The sequence below is a fragment of the Dasypus novemcinctus genome, chromosome 3 (assembly GCF_030445035.2).
Source record: "Dasypus novemcinctus isolate mDasNov1 chromosome 3, mDasNov1.1.hap2, whole genome shotgun sequence".
Lineage (NCBI taxonomy): Eukaryota > Metazoa > Chordata > Mammalia > Cingulata > Dasypodidae > Dasypus > Dasypus novemcinctus.
In genome coordinates this window covers 42,683,069-42,711,000 of record NC_080675.1, presented here as the reverse complement: position 1 = coordinate 42,711,000, position 27,932 = coordinate 42,683,069, and the positions used below count along the sequence as shown (strand labels likewise).

Below are 27,932 nucleotides of genomic sequence, written 5' to 3'. Positions count from 1 at the left end.
TCTCCATTTTAAGATTAAGCATGTTTTAGGGTGCTCACTTGTGTTTACATAATCAGCCTGCATAATAATCATATAGCCTTAAGCATGAGTAACCTTTGAAAACTACAAAATCTTGTACAAGAATTCTAATCACAGCTAGAAACAAATGCCAATTTTTATTAATTACAAAGAAAAAGTTAAGAATCATTGACACCATTTCAGACATCTGCCATGAGACTAGAATTCCATTGTGTTACAACAGTCCAATGTTAGTGTTACAACAGGAATCATACTTTGGTGCCCAGGGATGATCAAAACCAAGATGGTGACACTTAATGGCTGTTCCAGCCTTTCCAGGTTGGTAACGAAGATGGGGTAGGAAATGGCACCTCTGCCATCTGTAGTCTAAGAACTCTACTCCAAAGTGCTACAAAATGTACAAGGAAGTTCACTGTGGATCAACTTGTCAAAAGTCTTAGAAATCTTGTCTCTTCCTCTGGCAGGAGGGAGAAATCCTGGTCCCATTCCCTGGGTCCTTGCAAAATTCATGTTAGCCGTTTGATAGCTTCAACCCACTGGGCTCGTTCAGCCTTGCTGCTGGCCTGGATGAAATAATGAGTGTCATCCTTGGTGATCACTTTGAAGAGATTTCCTTGGACATTCCCTTTAACGCCTAGGCAGAAAAAAGAATCAGTGAGTGAAAGTATGTTTACTTTTAAAACAGGCACAGAATTTAGGATTTAACTTCAAATTAACTTCTTTGAACCTCTGTCTGCATCCATAAAATGGGGATAATACCATCTGCTACCTTAGCTGGTTATTGTGAAATCAGGTGAGGTAATAGATAAAACTGTTGTAAACCCTAAAGCACTATGTAGCTATTATTTTATGGGCCAAAAAGCACAGAAACAGGAAAGATAAGGATTATTTAGTTGAATTGTTAGAACACTTAGAACACCCCACATACCCTTTTCTTTAATTCTGAAATTGGCCTCAAAACTCACAATTCCTTCCTTGTCTTATTAAGAAAGCCCTCTTAGTCCCCAAATCTCATCAGTGGAGTTTCATTGAGAGGAAGAGGGAGGCCCCTGAGATCTTCAGGCTGGAGCAGAAGTTGCACCTTACCTGTGGGAACGCCATTATCCTCCAGAGCAGACACGAGTGAACCACGGAGGGAAAACCCACCCACTGGCCTGTTCTCTTCCTGCAGAGTAAAGGAGACCTAATCAGGAATTCTGTGAATATGCAAAAGGAAAAGGTACTCCCCTATACCCACACAGTTAAAGATGTCAGTGTAAGCCATCTGTAATAGATGAGACTGAATTTGGACATGGCATGGTCAAGTCATAAGCACCAGTAAGGAAGCGTGGCTTCTTTATTTCACAGGCAGCAGCCACAGTGCCCACCAATGCTGCTGTTACCAAGTCTGGTGCACTTGAAACTGATCTGCTTTTCACTCCTGACGCAGCAAACAGAGCCTCTGGTCGAACCTTACTCTAGTCTTCTTAACCCTTGTGTGTAGCTCATCAACCAATCAGGAAAAAATATATACTTATGGTTATTTCTGCAAAATTGGTGGAGATTCCTGCACACTGGACACCAATATACAAGTCTTCAGTATGTGCATGGCACAAAACCGTGTGAAAGAAAATCTCGGGGATGGCACAAAACAATTTTTACACACCAGGTATTAAACAGTGCCTAGTGCCCCAGGATCCTTTCAATTAAAGAACTACATACTGCATGATGGGCCCAGCACTAGATAGGGCAAAAAACAGAGCAGTTAAACGACAATATGGGAGATGTTTACATGATTAAATGCCAAATGAGAAAAGCAGAAAGTTCAGAGCAGGAAGAGACCCACCATGGCCCATCAAAGGTTCAAGGGTGGCCTTGGCAAAGGACACAGGACTTGAATTGGGCCTTGAGGGTGAGATCCTGCGGCCAGAGCTGGGGCATTCAGCCTAGGCAGGAAGCAGAGTGAAGGCAGAGCCAGGGAGCAGATCAAGTGCCCGCGACCTGCAGGATGCTGACTAGGCTGAGGAGTGGAAGGGCTGGACTGTGGCAAGGGTTATATGCAAAGCTAGGGTTTTATTATGTATTCCTCATTTTTAGAAGGACTTGAGGTGACAACGGAGGAGTTTGAACTCTATCCTGGGGTCAGGCCACCATGACCTGTGGAGAGGTCAGCCCTTTTTGGAGGCCCATGTGGTTGGCCCCACAGGCAGCCCCTCCTGCCACCCCTCTTCCTGGCACTCAGCCCTCTTCATGGCCTGGCAGGGTCCTGGGGGGCCCAAAAGGCCACCTGCTCTTTGCTTAGGGCAGGGATTCCTGGCTTAAGCCCCATGAGGAAAGAACTGCAAACTATCATCAGTTTTCAAAAACCTAATGAAAATTACACAAACTGATCAGCCTGACTCAAAGGTCATTTTTCTTTACTTTTGACTGGATTTAGATGAACTCAGGATACAGTAATGCTTATTATCTAAAATTCAGAAGAGAAATTCTTTGATCAAATTTTTAAAAACTAAGAAAATAAATCATGGCTTAATTATTCTATGGCAAGAGAAGCTTTCAGAACAAAAGGTTGAGATGGGGAATTAATGGGATCTTTGGATAAAAAAGGGTGAAGAGGCTGGAAAGCACCAGTTAGGAGTTTCATTAGCAACCCACCTCACTCTCCCTAGTCACAAAGCAGGCTTTGGGGAAACTAAAAGATGCTTTCCTCTCAAAACAACAAAATTCCCCTCCCATAGGAGGGGTGGGGCAGAGGGACAGAAAAAAGCACAGAACAGGCAATGGAAGGAAAGAGTGATAGACCTGCGTATCCTGCATTGCGGGAGGAAAGGCAGCAGAACAATGGCAGGAAGGAGGAGAGGAGGGAAGCACAGCCAGCCAGCCCGCTGTGCTAGGAGAGCAGCGCCCGAAGCAGGGCAGCACCGGCTCCCAGGGAGCAAGCCGCACACTCACTTTGGAAGGGTCGTAGTAGTGCAGGAAAGCAGGCTCCTTCCTCAGAACAAAGCGCCGCACCTTCCAGTTTTTCCTCTTGTGCCCCTGAGGCCAAAAAAGGGTTCGAGACACACTCGTGACAACATTAAGTCCTTTCTTCCCACTTCCACGCATCCCCTGCCAAGCCACCCACAAGCCAGGCTGCCCAGCGGCACTACATTCTAAAGACAGTCTGCAGGAGACTGCAGAGCGCAATGACACATCACATGGCAGCGAACTTGGCCCGGTGGTTGGGGCGTCCGTCTACCACATGGGAGGTCCGCGGTTCAAACCCCGGGCCTCCTTGACCCGTGTGGAGCTGGCCACGCGCAGTGCTGATGTGGGCAAGGAGTGCCCTGCCACGCAGGGGTGTCCCCCGCGTAGGGGAGCCCCATGTGCAGGGGGTGCGCCCCGTAGGGAGAGCCACCCAGCACGAAAGAGGGAGCAGCCTGCCCGGGAATGGTGCTGCACACACTCCAGTGCCGCTGACAACAACAGAAGCGGACAAAGAAAATGCAGCAAATGGACACAGAGAACAGACAACTGGGGCGGGGGGTGGGTGGGGGAGAGAAATAAATAAATCTTTAAAAAAAAAAAAATGACACATCACAGACTTCCCTGACATCACCAAGGAGGAGGCCAGGGCCTCAAGAGTTGTCAACTGGACCGGGAGCTCACAGGCAAACTTGAACCCAAAGGCACTGACTTTTTTTTTTCCCCCAAAGATTTATTTATTTATTTCTCGCCCCCCACCCCCACCCCCACCCCGGTTGTCTGTTCTCTGTGTCTATTTGCTGCGTCTTCCGCTTCTGTTGTTGTCAGCGGCACGGGAATCTGAGTTGCTTTTTGTTGCATCATCTTGTTGTGTCAGCTCTCCGTGTGTGCGGCGCCATTCCTGGGCAGGCTGCACTTTCTTTCATGCTGGGCAGCTCTCCTTATGGGGCACACTCCTTGTGCTGGGGCTCCCCCACATGGGGACACCCCTGCGTGGCACAGTACTCCTTGTGCGCATCAGCGCTGCACACGGGTCAAGGAGGCCCGGGGTTTGAACTGCAGACCTGCCATGTGGTAGACAGATGCCCTAACCACTGGGCCAAGTACGCCACCTGGCACCGACTTTTTAAGGAACAACTTGGTCCAAAAGCAAACCTACAGCTGCATGTATCTATGTGCACACGTGTGCACACACAGCCCCAGTAAAACCACTTTAAGAGTCCTTGATAAGAGTGAGAAATGATCCACGTTGTGTACTAAAATGTAAATGTATAAGATGATTGTGTGTGTGTGACTTTCTTTTGCTTCACCCCTAGATCACATACCCTCGGTGGCCATTCAGCCTGGGACACGCTCACACCGCTCCTCCCCCAATGAAGGCCTCCTGTCAGGCCCAGCGGGAGCAGGGCCCATGGGGCAGACAGGCAGTGCGGGGTCCCGGTGTGCAAGAAGCAGATGGCAACCACGGCACACACTCAGAGCAGCGGTGGCAAGGGTGCTGAGCAGTGCTCACACCCGCACAGTAACAGTATGTCACCAGCGCACAGGCCTGAGAGCCGTGCAAAAGGTGCGTCCCCACATTCACGTGCCAGGACAGTGCTTTTGCTCCTAGAATAAATTCCACGCAAAGGCTGGAGGGGTGGCCACGGTCACTTTGTCAACACTGAGCTTACACTGCCGATTTTGATCTGTAACCTACTGAAGTAGGGGAAGGCAATTATTTTCAGTTCAGAGAGTCGATCCAGGAGGTGGGCAGCGTCATTTTCCCTGAGCAGCTGTTGGGTCGGGGGGCACACGTGTGTGCCTGTGGCTGGTGCTGGGCTCAGCGTTAGCAGCCTCTCTGGTCAGCTGGCACCTGAGATGCCTCTGCCCCTCCCCTGAGGGTAAGAACTGTCCCTCTCCTCCCTGCACCCTGGCAGCCGTACCTGCTTGGCCAGATAGCCTTGCTTTACCACTGTGCCGCTTAACTCCATGGTGCTGAGACTGATGTCTTCCTTGGAGCTTATCCTCTTCTTGTAGTTTTCAGCCTAGTGGGAAGGGGAGGACGAGGCCTCTGTGACAAAAAGACCCGAGCTCTGGGAGCAACCACGGGAGGAGCCCACTCCCTCACTTACGAACGTGTACAGGGCTGTGGAGTCATCCAGGAACTGCTCGACCAGATCCCCAGAGCGAATGGCCCCGGTGCTTCGGGCGCCCACGGGCCTGAGGAAGTTCTCCTCCATGAGCATGGAGGCCAGCGTCACCGCCTCCAGGCGGCTGGCCGCAAAGCCACTGGAGATGAGCCAGTCCACCAGGGAGGAGCCTGCGCCAGGCAAGGAGAGCAGGGTCAGGTCACAGGTACAGCCCTGGCCTCCTGGGGTGCATGGCCATGACCTCATTGACCTTGACCTCACGGGCAGCCTCAGGGCTCTACCCAAGAGCAGACCGAAGGCCACACCAGGTGCCAAGAGCTAGGGTGGCCCCCGGTGCCATCGCAGGCCAGCCCGCTGCACAGCAGGCAGGTCGGGCCCATGGCTGAGCCCAGATCACCACGTCCCAGCCTCCACTGCCCTGGCCCCGGTCTGGCAAGGAGCAGGCTCACCTATGAAGGTCTTTTTGTAGGTGCTTCCCTGCTCCATGTTGGGGCTCGGCCGGATTCCGCTGCTGTTGTCACGCATCTTGTCCACGATGTGGCTACACAGAGGGAAGGCAAAAGAGAGGGGACCCTCGTCATACTGAAGGTATGGAGGGGCCACGAACCACCTCTAAGGGTATATAGCAAGTGGCTAACAGTAGCAAAGAAAGAGGTGTATTCATGTATGCGTCAGAATTTGAGGTAGGATCTTAGAAGGTTCCTTTTCTTCCTGCTCCTCTAAACGCTCTAATATTCCTATTAGAACATTGCCTTTGTATTCAGGCTAAAGAGTTGTGACCTCGGAAGCGGATGTGGCTCAACTGATAGAGCATCCACCTACCATATGGGAGGTCCAGGGTTCAAACCCAGGGCCTCATGGCCCATGTGGTGAGCCGGCCCACACGCAGTGCTGCCACGTGCAAGGAGTGCCATGTCACACAGGGGTGTCCCAAGTGCAGGGAAGCCCCATGCACAAGGAGTGCACCCCGCAAGGAGAGCTGCCCCACATGAAGGCACAGCCTGCCCAGGAGTGGCGCTGCACATACAGAGAGCTGACACAGCAAGATGACACAACAAAAAAGAGACACAGATTCTCAGTGCCGCCAAAAATGCAAGCAGACACGGAAGAACACACAGCAGATAGACACAAGAGAGCAGACAACAGGGGAGAAGGGGAGAAAAATAAATAAAACAAAATCTTTAAAGAAAAAAAAAGAGCTGTGACCCTTAACTTAACCCAAAAGAGGGCACAGTAACCCACAGTAGTTTGCCACCATATACTGCAAACTCCTCCAGCTAGTTCTGCCAAACGTCATTTGAATGCCCCCTTATTTGCTGCTCCTTCCTGAATTCTCCATGGCTCAGCAGGGTCCTTGACTCACAGACAGTGCACAGCGAAAATTTCCAAAATTTCAGTGCCCAGTTTGGAGGTTTTTGTGAGCCCGGGAACAGCCTCAGACCACAGGTGTGATGAGCACAGCAGCTCTCCTAGCTGCAAGGGCAGGGCGTTTCCTGCAGGGGGACTGTTGGAATGTTTCCATGGTGTGAATTTCTTTCCTACATCCCTGCTTGATAGTTCTACCTACACCACCAACCTGCTTTTCTGCTCTTCTATGGGGCAGTTACTGCTGCCAGTGGAAGATTTTTTTCTCATTTTCTGTTTGTATACTTAGGCTGGAAGGCCCCTGAGATGAGGCCATGCGTATTCCCATCGGCATCTGGAGCATCTAGCACAGTGCGTGGCATGTAACAGGCACTCAGTGTTTCTTGAATGAATGAAGGAGGAACCCCACAGAGCTAAAAGGCAACTGCTACCAGAACACATCATTTTTGCCACCAGGCTGCAAACAATACCAATGCCTTGGTTGGCGGCGCTTTCTGGGGAGCTGTGGTGCAGCCCTGAGCCTCATGCATCAAAGTAAATGGGGGTCTCAAGTCACCGAGGTGGGCAGGGGCAGCGTAGGAGTTTGTATAGGAGCAGGGAGAGGAGGCAGGGCCGTTCCCAGGCAGAAAAAGCAGCGTAAACAGGACAGTTACAGCTGCAGGTCCTGAAGCTCAGTGCTGGGACAGCCAGGCCAGGGCGGCTCCACCAGGGACCCTCAGAGGAAGCCCGTGCTCTCCTCACGCCACTCAGGTAGAAGAGGCTGCAGCAAAGCCAGGCAGGGGGAAAGAGACGGGGTGGGCAGGGCACCCACTGCAGGCTGATGTGAGGCGGCAGCTTGAAGGAGTTTTTCAGTACGTGGAGCTGCTGGACCTTCCCCGGCTGCCCGGCGTGAATAGCCCCCGTGATCTCAAAGGCCCAGGCATCTCTCTCCTCACGAGAACAAGCCTCCAGGAAGTACTCGGTGGACGTGTGAGTCTTCAGCTTGATGATGAGCTGTGGGAAGAGAGAACCAGTTAGACCAGCATCCGGGAGGCAGAGCAAGCAAGGGAAGTGCTGGGCAGCAAAAATGAGGGGGCCGCCCCGAACCCAAGTGAGTCTGTAGTCCTGCGCTGCTTAACGCCCCATCCGGCGACCACATCCCGTGACCACATCCCACGACCACATTCCGCGACCACATCCCGGCAGGTGGTCTTTGAAGAGTCGCTTGGATGCCTCCAGTGACTGGAGCTCATGACCTTGCAGGGCAGCCTTTTCCCGTTTGGACTGATTGTCAGCATGGGGGCTGCTTCCCGAGCACTTCAGCCCCTTGGTTCTGAGTCTGCCTTCTAGAGCCCCAGAGATGCAGTCTCAGCTCTAGGACAGGCCTTGTGCTGACGTGGGAAATGCACGGCCTTTAAAGTCAGGCTGATCTGGGTGAGGGACCCAGCTCTGCCACTTAGTAGCTACAGTGCTTGGGCACATTCCCAAACCTCCCTGAGCCTGTGTCTTCATCTGTAATATGATGATTGTAGCAGTTTGATATTATTGATGAATTCCAAAAAGAAATATTGGATTATGTTTGTAAACTGATCTTTTCCTCTGGGCATATTAGATTATATTGGATTCAGAGGTTTGCTTGATTAAGTAATCAGGTAAGCCTCTTGTGCAGGTGGGCACTGAGCCCCCACTCTTGGTGGGTGGAGAAGCACAGATAAAAGGCATGGCAAAGTAGAAAGTGGAGGGTTCTTAATGTTGTAGTTTGATGCTGAAGTCTTAAGCTGGAGCCCCTGGGAAAGAGACAGAGCCATTCGCCTGCTAGTCTACAGCTGACCTTGTGGAGAGAGGCAAAGCCTAGAGAGCCTCATAGTCTACAGCTGACCATGTGGAGGAAACAGAGGAGCTGAGGTCAGAGGAACCCAGGAAGCCTGAACCCTGCCAGACGTCAGCAGCCATCTTGCTCCAACACGTGGAAATAGACTTAGGTGAGGGAAGTAACTTATGCTTTATGGCCTGGTATCTGTAAGCTCCTACCCCAAATAAATACCCCTTATAAACACCAACCAATTTCTGGTATTTTGCATCAGTGCCCCTTTGGCTGGCTAATACAATGATATTAATACTTACCTCAAAGGGACTGTTGTGAGGAGTCAATAGAATCACATATATAAAATACAAAGCAGGCTCTTGTAACTGTTAGCTACACTCCCTTCGATCCTCTCTACTTGAGTCTAAGTGTCCCTAAGACTTTCACACATTCCTCATACATTATGGTTTAAGCTCCTTCTCAGTCCATTCATTCTCTGTGAAATGTTCTGCATTTGATCAACACACGTCACCTATAAACTAGGACCCACAGGAAGAAAGAAAAAGAAAGACATTGCTTCAGCAAAAGTCTGAGGGGTGCAGCATAGCATGGGCTGACACGTGGAGCAGCTACAGGGCAGTCAGCAGTGGGTCCTCCAAGTCTTCTTCTTTTTTTTTTTTTTAACTACCCAACACATTTTTTTTTTTAAGATTTATTTTTATTTATTTAATTCCCCTCCCCTCCCCCCGTTGTCTGTTTTCTGTGTCTTTTTGCTGTGTCTTGTTTCTTTGTCCGCTTCTGTTGTCGTCAGCGGCACGGGAAGTGTGGGCGGCGCCATTCCTCGGCAGGCTGCTCCCTCCTTCACGCTGGGCAGCTCTCCTTATGGGTGCAGCCTCTCCTTATGGGTGCACTCCTTGCGCGTGGGGCTCCCCTACGCGGGGGACACCCCTGTGTAGCACGGCACTCCTTGCGCGCATCAGCACTGCGCATGGGCCAGCACCACACGGGTCAAGGAGGCCCGGGGCTTGAACCGCGGACCTCCCATGTGGTAGACGGACGCCCTAACCACTGGGCCAAAGTCCGTTTCCCTCCAAGTCTTCTTTGTGTAGGCCACATCTCCTCCATCCTCTAACCATGCCTTTGGGGATTTTTGGGCCATTTGTGGGAATCTGTACCCTGACTCTTCTAAATGCCATCTGAGAATACTGGGTCTATCACTTCTGTTAGAAAACAGAAGCATTCTGTGTCATATTGAGTCTGTTTTCCAATGTATTCGCTCCTAACTTGCCTCGCACGCATATTTCACCAACGTCCTTGCATACCCTCTAATAGTAAAAATAGTAAGACATGGCTGGCCCACAGTCCCAAAGAAATGCCATGCAGATGTTCCTCCAAGTTGTCACTAATTCATAGGCACTCAATCATTGTTTCTTGAATGAATGAATCAGCATCATAGGAGAACATATTGCTCAACCAGTGACCTGTACCTGTACTGCCAGTCTCAGGTCACCATTTTAACAAAAAGATTTTCAGGAGGGACTATAAAATTACATGTGAAATCCAGACACACACTTTTTATAGCTTCTCTAATTAAAATATATATATATATACTTCATGACTTGTTCTTTGTGAACCAGTGTTGGCTCCTCTTGGTCTCTTCTAGTTCAAGTACTTATAAACCAGGCAGATGGCAATCTTTTGAGAACTTTATATGGAATTAAGGAAACTCACGACCCTAGTTTGCAAAATTAACCTGTTTCTTCTTTTCTTTGAAACTTAAAACAAAGCTTAGTTCCTTATTTCAGTCTTCCTAAGGGAGTTTTCGTCATCCCATTCTCTCACTCAAAATCTTCAGTGGTTCCTCCATGCTTCCACCTGGGCACAGGGGAGGTCCTTATCCCCAGAAGCCATACCTCATTTCTCGCCACACACTTCTCTCCTCACCTTTACTCAAGATGATGCACCTACCCAGAATATCTGCCCCCACTCCTCTTTCTGATCCTTGCCCAAATCTCTCATCCTTCTGAAGCTACACCTGGCGCAGCCAGTATATAATGGCATCTTGCTCCTCTTTATCATTTGGAATGCTGAATGTTTTCAATTAACCACATGCTTTCCTATAAGGGTATTAGTTCCATGAAGAAGAAATGTGGCTACTTTCTTCTTTGACCTCTCCATGCCTAGAAAATGTCTTGGGGGAAGCAGGATGTGGCTCAACTGATAGAGTGTCCACCTACCATATAGGAGGTCCAGGGTTCAAACCCAGGGCCTCCTGGCCCATGTGGTGAGCTGGCCCACGTGCAGTGCTGCTGTGCACAAGGAGTGCCATGCCATGCAGGGGTGGACGGGCCCTACGCACAAGGAGTGCGCCCCACAAGGAGATCTGCCCTTTGTGAAAAGTGCAACCTGCCCAGGAGCGGTGCTGCACATACGGAGAGCTGATGCAGCAAGATGACACAACAAAAAGAGACACAGATTCCCGTGCTGCCTGACAAGAATGCAAACGGACACAGAAGAACACACAGTGAATGGACACAAGAGGGTAGACAACAGCGGCAGGGGACAGGGGGGAATTATTTTTTTAATCTAAAAAAAAAGAAAAAGAAAATGTCTAAGCACATAATGGGCCCTCAGTAACTGATTGACTCATGTACTTTTTTGATGGTAGGGCTGAAGACATGTGACTACTACGTATACACCTCAGGGGATGGAAGTCACCATATTGAACCCCAAGATAGCAATCACTCATGCTTGTGTAGTACCGCCTAGTCTACCTAACATAAAATTGTCCGTTTTTAAGTGTACAATTCAGTGGCATTAATTACATTCACAATGTTGTGTAACCATCACCACTATTTCCAAAACTTTTCCTACCTCAGGCATTAACTCTCCCCATCCACCCCCACCCCCCCCACCCCCAGCCCCTGGTAACCACTTACAAGGCAGGTTAGTTTAGGGAATGAGAAGACAAATCCGAGACCTGGCAGAAAAACATGGCCATGAAACAGGTGGCCGTGGAACCTGCCTGGAACCCACCTGAGGGAAAGACCCCATCCCACCAAAAGGCTGCTGGAAGAACCTCATAAGAATCCTCCAACGAGATTTCATCTGGGACCAAGGAAAAGCCCTGGATATTTTCAAGGGGCCTTGTCATTGCCCACCCCAAGGGGGAGGGGATTGACGGGTGGCATAACCAGTCAAAACAGCAAACAGCTGAGACCTGTCTCCCAAACATTAACAAGGGAGGAGTAATTAATGGTTCAAAAAGCAACTACATAAGCTCTTGCGCTGTTTCTCTGCCCGGACCAGCCCACAGGTATAGCTGGGGACTTGTAATCTGTTACTTTTCTCCTGTTTCTATTCTCTTCTCTCATCTACTTAATAAATTACTGACCTAACTAAACTGGCATGTTCTTAAATTCTTTTATGTAACATAGCCAAGAACTTACAGGAATCCGGTTACACTTATCTCTTTTCTGTCTCTTTGAATTCGCTTAGCCTAGATATTTCGTATAAGTGAAGTCATACAACATTTGTCCTTTTGCATCTGGCTTATTTCACTTAGCATAATGTTGTCAAGGTTCATTCATTTTGTAGTAATGTATCAGAACTACATTCCTTTTTCTGACAATAATATTCCACTGTGCGTGTGTGTGTCACAGTTTATCCATTCATCAGTTGGGTTGTTTCCATCTTTTGGCTGTTGTGAATAATGCTGCTCTGAGCACTGGTGTATACCTGTCTGTTTCAGTGCCTATTTTCAATTATTTGGGGCATATACCTATAAGTGGAATTTTTAATTCTATGTTTAACTTTTTGAGGAACCACCAAACTGTTTTTCACAATGACTCTACCACTTTACATTCACGCGAGCCATGCATATTGCATTAGTCAGCCAAAGGAGTGCTGATGCAAAATACCAGAAACTGGTTGGCTTTTATAAAGGGTATTTATTTGGGGTAGGAGCTGACAGATACCAGGCCATAAGCAAAAGTTACTTCCCTCACCAAAGTCTATTTCCCAGTGTTGGAGCAAGATGGCTGCCGATGTCTATGAGGGTTCAGATTTCCTGGGTTCCTCTCTTCCAGGGTCTTGCTTCTCTCTGGGTTCAGGGTTCCTGTCTTCCCATGGCTTGCTTCTTTCTGGGTCAGGGTTCCTCTCCTCCTGGGGCTTGCTTCTGTTTCCTCTGTGTGCTTACTTCCCAGGGCTACAGCTTAAGGCTTTAGCATCAAACTCCAACATCAAAACTCCAACATCAAAAACCCTCAACTCTGTTCTTTGCCATGATTTTATCTGTGAGTCCCTTCCCACCAAGATGTGGGACTCAGTGCCCTAATGATATGGCCCAATCAAAGACTTAATCATAACTTAATCATGCCCAGGTACAGACCAGATTACAAATATAATTCAATATCTATTTTTGGAATTCATAACCAAATCAAACTGCTACACATATGGTTCCAATTTTTCCAGTTCCTCACCAATACTTGTCATTTTCCAGGTTATTTTTTTATAATAGCCATTCTAGTGGATGTGAAGTGGTATCTCACTGAGGTTTTGCTTTGCCATTCCCTAATGACTAATGATGCTGACCATTTTTGCATGTGCTTATTGGCCATGTGTATAACTCATTTGGTACAAAATGCTCTCACAAATCATTACCTTCCAGAGCCTCATCTCAACCATGTGAGATGTATAATTATTATTGTATAATTATACATCTTATTTTATTGTATTTTATTTTATTGTATAATTATTTTATTGTATTTTGTGGATGAGAAACTAACTCTCAGAAAGGTCAAACTACTCACACAAGGTCACAAACCTGGCAAGTGTGTGAAGCCAGGATTTGAAGACAGTATTTCCTCAAATATAACTCTGAACTCTTCCCCTTAACCTTATCACCTACCCCAATAAGGCCAAAGGTGGGAAGGCTGTGGGGTAGGCAGGAGCAGGGGAGCAGGGCTTTCACTCACCGGTCTGTTTTCATACTCCAGGCAGGGGCAGGTGATAGTACAACCATCCAGAAGGATCTGGCCCCTAGGAGGGGTCTCCTTCCGGCCCCCTTTGAGCTTGTAGTACAGCAGTGTGTTCTGCCGAAGGACGAACCATCGCACTTTCCAGTTGTGGACAATGTGACCCTAGGGACAAACAGGAGTCAGTCAGCCCTGTAGCCAGCTGGTAAAGGGGAGGACATTGTCTTCTAAGAGAGGAGCCCATGGCATAGGTAACCAGGCTGAGCAGGGGAAACAACTCTCCAACGAGGGAGGAAGCATTGCTTTTATTTGGATCTTTTTGTCATCTCTTTTGAGTGTGTAGCAGAAATCTTTGGGATTTCAAGAAAATGGAAGATTAGAGGACAGAGGGATCATTTCTCTCCCAGAAAAATAGCTAGAGGACAGGCAGAGGCTGATGGCTATTCTGGGGCTAAGAATACTGGGGAAAGACTAGACACCACCAGAAGAGAGAGGTGCAAAGAAAAGGAGTCTCAGCTGGCTGGAAAATTCCCATAAGTAAAGCTGCAGGAGTAGCTGCTGGCACCCATCCCCCTACCGTATGAGCAAACAGCACTGGGTCATCTAGCCCCGGCAGGTGGTGAGGACTGAGGGGATTACAGGGGTCCTATTCCCCAAGAAAGGGAAGAGGGAGGGACACAGCCTACAGCAAATACAGCAGCCACCATGGTCTGCTGCACTGGAGGGGTTCTCACACTTCCAGCCCAGGTGGGACTGTGACATTGTTTGTACTGAGAGCCAGGACCCTTAAATATAATATACCTTCTCAAACACCCTCCCTACTGCTCTGGGCTGGTTGCTGAGGCCAAGGGAGGAGAACAGCTTCTGAGAAAGTTTGAGAGGCTTGGCCTGCCCTGAGGACATTGCTTCAGTGCCTCCCTCCTGCCCAAGGAGTTACACTGAATGCATTTTACTTAGCATCTGGGGTCTGAACTGAAAGCTCTCTCTAAGAGCTCCACCTGCTGGCCAGACAGACCAGAAAAGTGCATGAAAAGGAGGGGGAAATAATAAGTAAATAAATAAGTAAATAAGGCAATCAGGTGCCTTTACTTCCCCGTCTCCAACAACCTTGGAAATTGGCCTGCATCCCATTACTGGGTCCTTAGCCTGGTTTGAGCAGTTAAACAGAGGCAATCCTAAATATCTAGAACAAGTTGAACCAAGAGGCAAAGAACAGTGGTAGCACACAATTATTTAACAGTAAATCCCCAGGCAAGACAGCGAAACTGAATATCAGAGTAAACTCAGCATCAGAATCAGATGTCTAGACATCAGCAGAAAATTATAAGCCACAAAGAACAGACAACAAGCAAGCTTCAAGGGGGTAGGGGGAGGGAAAGGAAAGAAAGAAAGAGAGAAAGAGAGAAAGACACAAAAAAGGACACAGATAATGAACACAGAGAGCAGACAGCAAACAAGCCACAAGGGGGGTGGGTGGAATTTAAAAAAAATTATAAGCCATACTAAGAAAAAGGAACATGTGACTCAGACGAGGGACAAATCAAAGCTCCAGACAAGACACAGGGAATGAAAGATACAATAAGTGAGATTAAAAACACATTAGAGGGAAGCAGATTTGGCTCAACTGATAGAGCATCTGCCTACCACATGGGAGGTCCAGGGGTCAAACCCAGGGCCTCCTGACCTATGTGGTGAGCTGGCCCATGTGCAGTGCTTATGTGCGCAAGGAGTACTGTGCCACGCAGGGGTGTCCCCTGAGTAGGGGAGCCTCACATGCAAGGAGTGCATCCCATAAGGAGCACCGCCCTGCACATAAAAAGTGCAACCTGCCCAGGAGTGGTGCTGTACACACAGAGAGCTAACATGGCAAGATGATGCAACAAAAAGAGACACAGATTCCAGGTGCCACTGACAAGAATACAAGCGGACACAGAAGAATACACAGCAAATGGACACAGAGAGCAGAAAACTGGGGGAGGGGGACGAGAAGGGGGGAGAAATAAATACATAAATAAATCTTTTTAAAAAAATGCATTAGGGAAGCGGACTTGGCCCAGTGGATAGGGCGTCCATCTACCACATGGGAGGTCTGCAGTTCAAACCCCGGGCCTCCTTGACCTGTGTGGAGCTGGCCCACGTGCAGTGCTGATGCGCACAAGGAGTGCCCTGCCATGCAGGGGTGTCCCCGCATAGGGGAGCCCCATGCACAAGGAGTGCGCCCCATAAGGAGAGCCGCCCAGCGCCAAAGAAAGTGCAGCCTGCCCAAAAATGGCGCCGCACACACGGAGAGCTGATACAACGAGATGATACAACAAAAAGAAACACAGATTTCTGTGCCACTGACAACAACAGAAGCAGACAAAGAAGAACACGCATGCAGCAAATGGACACAGAGAGAAGACAATGGGGGGGGTTGGGGGAGAAGTGAAATAAATAAAAAATAAATAAATCTTTTAAAAAATGCATTAGAGGCATACAACAGTTGACTTGAAATCATGGAAGAAAGAATCGGCAATGCAGAGGACATACCACTGAAATTGAAAAGAGAGAACAGAGAAAGAAAAGGTGGGGAAAATTCAGCAGGGGCTCAGAGAGCTGAATGATAGCATGAATTGCACCAACATACATGTTATAGGCATTCCAGAAAGAGAAGAGAAGGGAAAGGGGGCAGAAAGAATGTTTGAAGAAGTAATAGCTGAAAATTTCCAAAACTCTCATGAAAGAAATGAACTTACATGTCCAAGAAGCACAGCATACCCCAATCAGAATGAATGTGAATAGACATATAATATTCAGAACACCAAATGCAAAAGATAAAGAAAAAATTCTGAAAGTAGCAAGGGAGAAGCAAAACATCACTACAGGGAACATCCAAAAAGACTTAGTGCAGATTTCTCTTCAGAAACTATGGAGGCAAGATGTCAGTGGCATGATGTAATTAAGATATGGAAAGAGAAAAATTGCCAACCAAGAATTTTTTATCTGTCAAAACTGTCTTTCAAATATGATGGTGCATTTAAAATATTAGCAGTTAAACAGAAACTAAGAGAGTTTATAAACAAGAATACAGCTCTGCAGGAAACATTAAAGGCAGTTCTGTAGCCAAAAAAAAAAAAAAGAGAGAGGGAGGCTTGGAGGAGAGTGTAGAAGAGAAGACTAGAGGAAAAGGTAATCAAAAGAATAAAGACAGACAAAATAAGATATGACATATGAAAGCCAAAGGATGAAGTGGTTGAAGTAAGTAGTGCCTTTTCAGCAATAACATTGAATGTTAATGGATTAAACTCCCCAATCAAAAGACATAAGCTAACAGAATGGATAAGAAAACATGAGCCATCCATGTGTGTCTGCAGGAGACTCGCATTAGATCCAAGGATGCAAACAGACTGAAAACAAAAGGTTGGAAAAAGATATTTCATGCAAATAGTAACTAAAAGAGAACAGGGGTAGCTATGCTGGTGTCAGACAAAACAGACTTTAAATGCAAGAATATGATCAGATGCAGAACACCATTATTTATTAACAAAAGGCACAATCCACCAGAAAGGAGTAACAGTCATAAATACCTATGCACTTAATCAGGGTGCCCCAAAACTCTGGCAAAACTGAAAGGAGAAATAGATGTCTCTACAACAAGAGTTGGAAACTTCAACTTGCCACTCACATCGATAGATAGAACTAGACAGAAGATCAACAAGGAAACAGAGAATTTGAACAATAAGATAAATAAATTTGACCTGACAGACATACAGAACATTGCACCCCAAATCAGTATGTTATAAAATTTTCTCAAGTGCTCATGGATCTTTCTGCAGGATAGACCACATGACAGGCCACAACCCAGCTCTCAATAAATTTAAGAAGTCTGAAATTATACAAAGCACCTTCTCTGATCAAAATGCAATGAAGCTGGAAATCAATAATAGGTGGGAAAGGGGGGCTATCCACAAATATATGGAGGCTAAACAACACACTCCTAAATAATCAGTGGGTCAAAGAAGAAATTGCAAGAGAAATTAGTAAATATCTCAAGACAAATGAAAACCAGAGCACAATTTTTCAAAACTTATGGGAGACAGTGAAGGCAGTGCTGAGAGGGAAGTTTATAGCCCTAAATGCTATATTTAAAAAAGGAAGAAAAAGCTAAAATCAAAGATCTAACACTTGGAGAAACTAGAAAAGTGCAAATCAATCCCAAAGCAAACAGAAAGAAAGAAATAACAAAGATTAGAGCAAAAATAAATGAAATTGAGAACATAAAAAAAAAAAAAATAGGGAAAACCAAAAGCTGGTTCTTTGAGCAGCTCAATAAAATCAACAAGCCCTTAACTAGACTAACAAAGGAAAAGAGAGAAGATGCAAATAAATAAAATAAGTAACGAAAGTGGGGACATTATGACTGACCTCACAGAAATAAAAAGAATTGTAAGAAGATATTATGAGAAACCACATGCCAACAAATTCGACCAACTAGATGAAAAGGACAAATTCCTAGAAAAGCATGAACAACTTACATTGACTCCACAAGAAATACAGGAACTCAACAAATCATTCACAAGTAAAGAGATTGAATTAGTCATCAAAAATCTTCCAACAAATAAAAGTCCAGGACCAGATGGTTTCACAGGTGAATTCTATCAAACATTTTGAGAAGAATACCAATCCTGTTTAAACTCTTCAAAACAATGAAAAAGAGGGAAATTACCCAACACATTTTATGAGGCCAACAACATCCTAAGGCCAAAGCAAGATAAAAATACTAGGAGAAAAGAAAATCACAGACCAATCTCTCTAATGAACACAGATGCAAAAGTTCTCAATAAAATATTTGTGAATAGAATCCAACAGCATATTAAAAGACCAAAAAACACCACAATAAAGTAGGTTTTATTCCTGGTATGCAAGGTGGTTTCACATAAGAAAATCAATGTAATACACCATATTAACACAGTGAAGGAAAAAAACCATGTGATCTTCTCGATTGATGCAGAAAAGACATTTGATAAAATCCACCATCCTTTCTTGATAAAAGAAGGAAAGTTTAGAAGGGAAGTTCCTCAACATGATAAAGGGCATATATGAAAATCCCACAGCCAATTTTGCACACAATGGGGAAAGGTCAAAAGTATTTCCCTCTAAGATCAGGAACAAGACAAGGATGGTCACATGCTAGAAGAGCAATTACGCAAGAAAATGAAATAAAAGGTATCCAAATTGGAAATGAGGACATAAATTCTCACTATACACAGATGACATGGTACTATATTTAGAAAATCCCAAAACATGTAAAATAAAGCTATTAGAGATAATAAATGAATTCAGCAAAGTGGCAGGGTCAAGATCAACATGCAGGAATCAGTAGTGTTTCTATACACTAGTAATGAGGAAGCCAAGGAGGAAATCATGGAATAAATTCCATTTAAAATAGCAACAGGCGGTGGACTTGGCCCAGTGGTTAGGGCATCTGTCTACCACATGGGAGGTCCGCGGTTCAAACCCCAGGCCTCCTTGACCTATGTGCAGCTGGCCCATGTGCAGTGCTGATGCACACAAGGAGTGCCCTGCCACGCAGGGGCATCCCCTGCATAGGGGAGCCCCACACGCAAGGAGTGCACCCCGTAAGGAGAGCTGCCCAGCATGAAAGGAAGTGCAGCCTGCCCAGGAATGGTGCCACACACACGGAGAGCTGACACAAGATGACGCAACGAAAAGAAACACAGATTCCCATGCTGCTGACAACAACAGAAGCAGACAAAGAAGACACAGCAAATAGACACAGAGAACAGACAACTGGGGTGGGAGGTAAGGGGAAATAAATAAATAAATAAATCTTAAAAAAAAAAAAAAGCAACAAAAAGACTCAAATATCTAGGAATCAATTTAACCAGGAATGTAAAGGATCTGTATTCAGAAAACAATGAAACACTGCTAAAAGAAATCAAAGAAGACCTAAATAAATGGAAGGACATTCTGTGTTCATGGATTGGGAGACTAAACATTGTGAAGATGCCAATTCTACCCTGACTGATTTATGGAGTCAATGTAATACCACTCAAAATTCAACAGTCTACTTTACATTAATAGAAAAGCCAATTACCAAATTTATTTGGAAGGGAAAGGAGCCCCAAATACCCAAAAGTATTCTAAAAAAGGAGAGCGAAGTTAGAGGACTCATGCTTCCTGACTATGAAGTGTATTATAAAGCTATAGTTATCAAAACAGCATGGTATTGGCATAAAGATAGACACAATGATCAATGGAATCTAATTGAGAGTTCAGACATAGACCTTCACCTCTGTGGTCAACTGCTTTTTGATAGGCTTACCAAGTTCACTTTCCTGGGACAGAACGGTCTCTTCAACAAATGGTGCTAGGAGATCTGGATATCCATGACCAAAAGAATGACAGAGAACCCTTATCTCACTCCCCATACAAGAATCAACTCAAAATGGATTGAAGACCTAAACATAAAAGCCAGAACCAAAAAAAGCCCTGGAAGATAATGTAAGGAAATATCAACAAGACCTTGTAGCAGGTAGGGTTCTCTTGAGCCTTACACCTGAAACACAACTAACAAAAGAAAAAATAGTTAAATGGGACCTCCTCAAAATTAAACACTTCTGCACCTCAAAGGGCTTTGTGAAGAGGGTAAAAGGCAGCCAATTCAATGGGAGAAAATATTTGGAAATCACACATCTGACAAGGGTCTAATATCCATGATATATAAAGAGATCCTACAACTCAACAATACAAAAAAATACCCAATGAAAAAAATGGGCGAAAGACCTGAATAGACATTTTTCTAAAGAAGAAATACTAATAAAAAAAAAAGAAAAGAAAAAATGTTGAACATCACTGGCTATTAGAGAAATGCAAATCAAAACTACAATAGTAATATAATTTCACCCCTATTAGAATGGCCACTATCAACAAAACAGAAAACCACAAGTGTTGAAGAGGATGTGGAGAGATAGGAACATTTATTCACTCTTGTTGGGAATGTAGAATTGTACAGCCACTGTGGAAGTCTGTTTGGTGGTTCCTAAGGAAGTTGGATATAGATCTGCCATGTGACCCAGCAATACCACAACTAGATTTATAACTAGAAGAACTGAGGACAGTTACCCAAACAGACATCCGCACACTGATGTTCATAGCAACACTATTCACAATTGCCAAAGATGTAAACAACCCAGGTGCCCATCAACTGATGAATGGATAAACAAACTGTGGTATACACACACGATGGAATATGAGTCAGCTGTAAAAAGAAATGAAGTCATGAAGCATATGACTTTGTGGATGAACCTGGACAACATTATGTTGAGAGAAGCAATCCAGGCACAAAAGGACAAATATTGTATGATTTAGCTATTATGAACTACGAGCAAACTCATGGAAGTAATAGCTAGAATATAAGTCACCAGAGAATAGAATGTGGTTAGAGAATGGAAAGCTGAGGTTAATCTGTGCAGAATTGGTAATAAGTTGTTTGGAAATGAATAGAAATGGTAAAAGCACATCATAGAATTTGTAATTAGTAGCACTAACATATGGGTATGTTAGCGTCTTGTTTTTTGTTGTTTTTTTCTTTTTTTTGGTTACGAAAGTGCTCTAATATTGATCAAAGTGATGAATGCACAACTGTGTAATTATACCATATGCCATTGATTGTACACTCCAGATAAACTATGCTTTATGAACAAAAAAAATAATAGGGTAGGTTGGGGAAAAAATACAAATGTAAGATATGGACTATAGTTAGTAGTAATACTTTGAGGATGCTCTTTCATAAATTGTTACAAATATTTCACAACAATGTCATGTATTGATGGGGGGTGAGGTACGGAAGCCCTGTATGACGTTACACATGTTTGTTTGGCATGTTCACAACTTCTATAATACACTTATTTTTTACATATGTTCATGTATGAGTGATATACTACAATAATTTTTTTTAATTTTGAGGAAGTACCAGGAGTTGAATCTGGGACCTCATGCATGGGAAACAGGCACTCAACCACTGAGTTATACCTACTCCCTCAATAAAATTTTGTAGTGAAAAAGAAAAAAAAGAATCTTTGGAACTGATCATCTAGTTCTCATTTGGCTCTTTACTAGAAATAAATCTTGAAAGAATCTACAAAGTATGAAGAAGAGAAAAATTACCTATAATACTACCACTTGGTTCAGCCATTGCTAACATTTTACATTTCTTTCCAGTCTTTTCTCTTTTTAGTTTTTTTCTTTCTAGGGTTTTCATGCGTGTGTTTGTTTACTTGTTTGGTTTGATTTTGCTGAATATCTTCTCACACATTAAATTTCTTTTTTTTTTTGTCTTTTAAAGATTTTATTTATTTATTTCTCTCCCCTTCCCCCGCCCGGTTGTCTGTTCTCTGTGTCTATTTGCTGCATCGTCTTTGTCCACTTCTGTTGTGGTCAGCGGCACAGGAATCTGTGTTTCTTTTTTGCTGCGTCATCTTGTGTCAGCTCTCCGTGTGTGTGGCACCATTCCTGGGCAGACTGCACTTTCTTTTGCACTGGGCGACTCTCCCTATGGGGCGCAGTCCTTGCACTTGGGGCTCCCCGATGCGGGGACACCCCTGTGTGGCACGGCACTCCTTGCACACATTAGCACTGCACATGGGCCAGCTCCACACGGGTCAAGGAGGCCCGGGGTTTGAACCGTGGACCTCCCATGTGGTAGACGGACGCCCTAACCACTGGGCCAAGTCTGCCGCCTTAAATTTCTTTAAGACATGTTTTTTCATGACATTATGTGGATGCATAATTTACTTGCTAGTCTCCTATTATTTGTAACCGAACTTGTTCCCATTTTCAACTATTACAAACAGTTTTGCATTGAACATTCTTGCACTTAAATTTTGATCTGCATCTCTGATTTTTTTCCTTAGGATAGATTCCTAGAAAAAATATTACTAGTTGAAGGATGGTGGTAATTTTTAAAGTTGGGATGGCAAATAGCCTCCCAGTGCTAACAACCATAATGGCCTGGTCTGGCCAGGAGGGGTAGCCCAAAAGGCAGGGCAGTCCCTGGGCTCTCAGGTGGCTCCGAGAGCCATGGGCTGGAAACTTGGGTGGAGACAGAGAGCCGGTTTCTAGAAAAGACCAAGGGATCAGGAAATGTCTGCTGAGCAACCAGAAAGAAGGAGTCCTCACTCAAGCAACTTCTTGGCTTATCAGAGTAGAGCCTGATATAGAGTTAGGGTCTAACCAAGAGAGATGTGCTTTATCTGAATCAAAGACCCTTTTCCTAAGTTGTTGCTCTCCTTACCCAGCATTTACTCATAACAACAGCGCCTTCCAGTTCTCATGTCTCTGATGCCAGGCTTCTATTCCGAGCTTAGCATGGACTGAGGGCTTTCAGGGAACCGTAAGTTGTAGAAGGAATCGTCTGCACCAAAGTTCTCCGTGCGTCCAGCTGTGCTTTCAGAGCACCAACCTGCGCACACACCGTATCTACTGTGGCGACTAAGAAGACTCACAGCAAGGTTCATCTGGTAAGCACGTCAATGTGTCTAAGTGTGATCATGCTATGTGATGACCAAACTGTTCACATGAGATGGCCTGTATAGCAATTTGTACAGCAAATTGAAGCTTACATTTTTGCTCTCTTCACTTCACTTTTTCCTTAGAATCTACCTGTAGTATCAGGGTTGATGGTTTTCCTTGACACAGGCAGATATGTTTAAAGAAACAAAAAGGACTTGAATCTCACTCCTCGACCACTGGCGTTCCCTGCTCTCCAGATGGCCCAGCCATGGGTCCTTTCCTCCATGACCCCCTGCTGAGGGAATCTTTGGCCGCACCTCCAGGGCCTCCTGCTCCCATCACAGCTGGCCTGGCCACCTGGATGTGAAAAATTCAAGGTGGTAAATTGCCAGCACACAGAGCTGCAGGTAGAGGAGCAGGCAATCTAAGCTGATGGTGTAGAGGAAGGTGTGAGGTGGCGCAGGAAAGAAAGCAAAATAATCTTAAACCTTAAAACACAGGACAAGGCAGAAGGGGACTGATAGAGAGTTTAGGGAGAACAGTGTAACCAATAGATGTCGAGCTGAGAAATGCTGTAAGTTGGTTCACTCAATACCCGTTCCAAATCCCTTCTAGCCTACTGTGTGATGTTCAGACGAAACATCACACTTCCCAGAACCTCTTACTAAGACGAGTGCATGGGTGACCAAGTTTCTGCCGTTGCCATGCCTGGGAGTATACAACATGGGGTAAAAGCCAAACGGGGGGAAATGGGAGCTTCTGGCAAGGACAGTGGTGGAAGAACAGGTTCTCCTGGCACCCAGTCCCCAGAGCTCTTGAGGACAAGGGGTGAACGGTGATGGCGGCGATGTTCCTCTAGAACAATCTGGTGTTGGTGGGGCGATTCCTCTGGCCACACTGTCCTGGCTGTACAGCAGCCCAGCCTGGTCCTCCAGCCTCCCAAACCCTGAGTTAGTTCATCTTCAACATCATCCATGAAATCCATTCTGCCACAGTGGAATGTGCTACAAGCAACGAAGAATCCTGACAGCAAAGGAGAGAGATCTGAGGAGAAAGGCTGATGAGAAAGCGCTTGCTACGCAGGTAGAAAACTCAAAGAGCCTGGTGATTCTCATAAAAATGTTCCAATCCTAAAATTTTTAAAAAGACAAAATGCACACACCCACAAAGAAAAGAAGACAACCAAAACACACAAAAGAAAAAAAACGTTCCTATCCTTTAACCCAATAATTCCACTTCCAGGGATCTATGTTAAATAAGTCATCTAGAATATGGAAAAAGTTTTTCTGTATTGAGACACTGTCTGTAAGATTAAAAAAAAAAAAAAAGGAAAATAATCTGAATGCAGAACAACACAGTGCCCTACCTGGCTGTCGCAGAGGGATTCAGGTCCCAACAGAGGTTGGGAGAGAACACTGATGGAGACTGCAAGGCCAGTCTCAGGGGCCTGGGTCACCAGAATTGCAGTGATGATAGACTTTGATGTGGGCAAAGCACTTTCACTTATATTACTTTCTATAATACCTAAAATAACTATAGTTATTGTTTTAAACATTTCTGGAAGGACACCCCAGATATGTTAACAGTGGTCCTCACCTCTAGGGAATATGGCTGAGTACGGGGGGGTAGGAATGGAAACTTTTCATTTCACACCCTTGAGTACTGTTTTAGTTTAATAGGCACATACTACTTTTTTCAACGGAAAAACCAACTTAAGTTCAAGTAAACAAAAATCCTAATGAAATGATTAGAGAAATCATTCCTCTATTCATTCATCAATCAATGACTAAGTACTACTACACCAAGCACTGTGCTGATACCAGGGGGACAAGGATGAACAAGACACTGCCCCAGGCCAAGGCGGGCAGGTGGGGGTGGGGATAGACAGCTACCCTACCCAGCGTGAGAAGTTCCAGGACAGACGACCAGGATGATTGGGTAGCCAGCCTCCAGGGCGGCCTCTGGGTGATTCCTGCCTTTTGCTCTTCATACCCTATACGACTTATTCCCACACTGGTCCATGTGACCAGAAGAATACAGCAGAAATGATGGCATATCACTTCTGAGATTAGGTTACAAAAGACCACAGCTTCTGTCCTCACATGCCCTAAAGCCACCTACGGAAAGTCGAGGAACTAAGGCCTCCAGCCGAGTGCGCGGGCTCAGAAGTGGATCCTCCGGCTGGACAAGCCTTCAGATGCTAGCAGTCCTGGGCACCAGCCTAACTGTAAACTCCTGAAAGTTAGCCAGGTCAGGAAGGCAGGGAAGGGGTGAGCCTAAACTGCTGCCACTTCTGGGCAACTCCAAGTAGTTCCATGTGGCTTGGATTCAGAGGCCAGCGGCGGGGAAGGAAGGGGCCAAGTCCGCAAGGGCTTCTGGTGCCGCCTTGCAGAATTTGATCTTCATCCTGTTTCTAGAGGGGAGTCCTTGAAGACTTTCAAGCTGAAGAATGACAAGATTAGGTTCCCGTCTTTTGAAAGTCTGATTAGATTGTGGCAGAATCGCTGAATGAAGCAGGCAAGACTGGAGCAGGGAGCTCAGCTGGAGGCTGCTCTAGTAACCCCAAAACTGGCAGGAGCGCACCATTACCCCCACTCAACAGGCAAGACAAACGAGGCTCAGGGGCAGAAGCGACTGGTCCGAAGTCCAAGGCAAAGCGGGTCAGCGGCTAAAAGAAGCATTGGCATAAACTAAAAAGAGCGCAGGCCTCCTTGTCTTCAGGCAGCTGGCAGGGGCCGGGGAGTGGCTGGGACCCTAGAGCCGCTTTAGGGGGAGCGAGGCGGGTCTGCTAACTCCAGGGCTGGGCTTAAGAGACACTGAGTGCTGCAGCTGGAAGAACCCTGAGAGAAAACCTACTCTGCTCCCTAACTTTAAAGATAAGGAAACTGAAGCCCAGAAAGGTCTTGTCCAAGGCCCCCAAACCCCAAAAACACAGAAATAGTACCCAAATCCAAGACTTCCATTCTTTAGAGTAGATCACAGCTGTTCGTTCTAAAAACAATATACTGTGGTTATGTGTTCAATATAGATAACTTAAGAAAAACAAAAAGCCAAAGGAAAATGTCTTTCAGATTCCAGCTTCCAAAGACAGCCTCATATCATTTCCATGTGCTTCTTTCTGGTCTTTTCTTCCATGCATGATTTTTTTACTCATACCTTTTATCTTTTACTGCAAATATTTTTAACATCTGCATAACCATAATTTACTTAATCATTTGTTTATTTGGGGGACAGTTAAGTGGTTTCTAGTTTCTCACTACAAAAATATCACTTTGTTCATAAATTCCCAGGCCAAAGCATGTTAAAAACTGCAATGCTGTTTTCTAAGAGTTTTGTTCCAATGTACACACCCGGCAACAAAGTCTGAAAGTGCCTCTGCCTCTTTTTAAAGGAAAAGCAAACCTAACCACCGCCGGCCTGTGCTTCCTTCACCCAGGCTGGGTGAGTGACCTGGGTCGTCGTGGCCTGGAGCTTTGCCTTTTCTCTTGCCTGGGCTGGACTAGGCACCAAGGCTGTCCTGCCCCAGCCTGTTTCCCGCCTTCCCAGTCGCCTGTGATGACTGCTCTGTCGGGCCCTGCGGGCCTCTGGGCTGTAAACCTTCCCAAGTCTGTGGAATCCACAGCCTCTCCCCAGTGGATGTAGGGCTGCTCTTGCCACCAGGGAGGAGAGGTTATGGGGGAGAGAGAAAAGGCTGGAGGCCCCAGCTGGGATTCTGTGACTCGGCGCCACAGCCCTCACCGTGCAGGAAAGAATGCGTCTTCTGCTTGCCTCCGGACGAGTGCCAGACCCCGCTCTTTGGGTTTGGCTGGAATGAGCGTTGGGTCTTTGGGCCAAGCCTCCTCCATGGGCTCTGGGGGCCAGACCTGTTGACTCTCCTCACTGTCCCACACCTTGGTCCTCCGAGCTGTGCCCACCGGAAGTGATCGCACCCTTCTCCCGGCATGTGCCAGCGAGCTCTTTCCCTTCAGCCCTGCCCCGACTCTCTGCCTGGTGGCAGCAGTGGGTAATCCCCAGGGAAGCGGAGAGGCTCACAGAGGCCAGCCTGAGGGGCTTTGTCCTGCTCATCAGGGCCCAGCTATCCCGACCACCCGCAGTGCTGACCGAAACCCCTTGCCCATCTCACGCTCTCCTTCTCCCTTCACAAGCGGCAGTCAAGGGAGAGACCACAGAAGCGCCCTCCTCGGCGGGGCAGCAGCTTCTCCCGACAGGGAGGGGCCAGGCCTGTCACTGTAGCCACGGTGGCACACAGCAGGGGCGGAGTTTGATGCCTCCGGCGTATATCCAGTTCGACCCTTGCTCCTGGCAGCCGCCTTTCTCTGCTCCTCCCACTTACACAGTTTTAAATAAGCACACCTGCCCTGGAACGTGCACAACACAGACGCAGTGGACATGGGGCTGAAGGCCTGATCTGGCTGGCAAGGGAGGGAGGGAGAGTCCTCGCCACCCTCATCACTACCCCCAAACCCCCAAAACTGTGAACTCTGCGGGTGAGCCCAAAGGCTCACCCCGAGACTTGGCTATCTCTATGCTATCGTTAGCATGAAGCTCATCTAGCCGTGCCCCGTACCTACTGCCAACCCCCACCCACCCAGCGGCCCCTATCAGCACGCCGCCCTGCGCAGCGGCCCCCAGGCCGCCCTCCCGCCCCTGGGGCTGGCGGTGGGGAAGGGGGCACGCCAGCCTCCCCTGGGGCTGGCGGTGGGGAAGGGGGCTCGCCAGCCTGCCTGGGGCAGGGGATGGGGAAGGGAGCAAGCCAGCCTCACTGCGCGCCTGACACCAAGATGAGACCTGCCGGGCCGGGGCCCCAGCTGGGCAGAGGCGGGAGGGCTCGGGGGCTCGGGGCGCGCACTCACCCTCTTGACGAGGAACCCCTCCTTGAGCACGCCGCCGCCGCCGTCCTCCATGCCGCGGGCGCCCCGGGACCTCCGCGCCCGCCCGCCCGCAGGTGCGCCGGGCCCGCGCCGTGCCCCGCGCCGTGCCCCGCGCCGTGCCCCGCGCCGTGCCCCGCGCCGTGCCCCGCGCCGTGCCCCGCGCCGTGCCCCGCGCCGTGCCCCGCGCCGCCCGCAGCTCCGCGCTGCCTCCCCTGCGCCCAGGAAGCGACTCGCACGGGGCCCGGCGACGCCTCCCTGGCCCGAGTCCAGAGCCTGAAGCCGCGGGGCCTCCCGGGCAGCAAGTTAGACCAGGTTCGCGACTTGGCGAGGT

General features: G+C 47.0%; 1 protein-coding gene across 1 annotated transcript; it reads right to left on the bottom strand.

Annotated features, from left to right (window-relative positions):
* Window positions 1-136: 136 nt before the first annotated feature.
* PLEK2 (pleckstrin 2) lies at window positions 137-27,674 on the bottom strand. Its single transcript, XM_004477293.5, has 9 exons — window positions 27,584-27,674; window positions 13,218-13,382; window positions 7,270-7,451; window positions 5,543-5,634; window positions 5,076-5,263; window positions 4,887-4,988; window positions 2,950-3,033; window positions 1,105-1,183; window positions 137-652 (listed from the first exon to the last, which is right to left on the bottom strand). The coding sequence occupies exons 1-9, from the start codon at window positions 27,632-27,634 to the stop codon at window positions 525-527; spliced, it is 1,071 nt and encodes a 356-aa protein (XP_004477350.1). The 5' UTR covers window positions 27,635-27,674; the 3' UTR covers window positions 137-524.
* Between the last annotated feature and the right edge of the window lie 258 nt (window positions 27,675-27,932).

Excerpts from the sequence above, each read along its gene's own strand:
- PLEK2 (XM_004477293.5), bottom strand. The coding sequence starts at position 27,634 with ATGGAGGACGGCGGCGGCGGCGTGCTCAAGGAGGGGTTCCTCGTCAAG. Across the intron at positions 4,989-5,075 it reads CCACAGCCCTGTACACGTTC|GCTGAAAACTACAAGAAGAG; the intron begins GTAAGTGAGGGA and ends CCTTCCCACTAG. Across the intron at positions 653-1,104 it reads GGATAATGGCGTTCCCACAG|GCGTTAAAGGGAATGTCCAA; the intron begins GTAAGGTGCAAC and ends TTTTCTGCCTAG.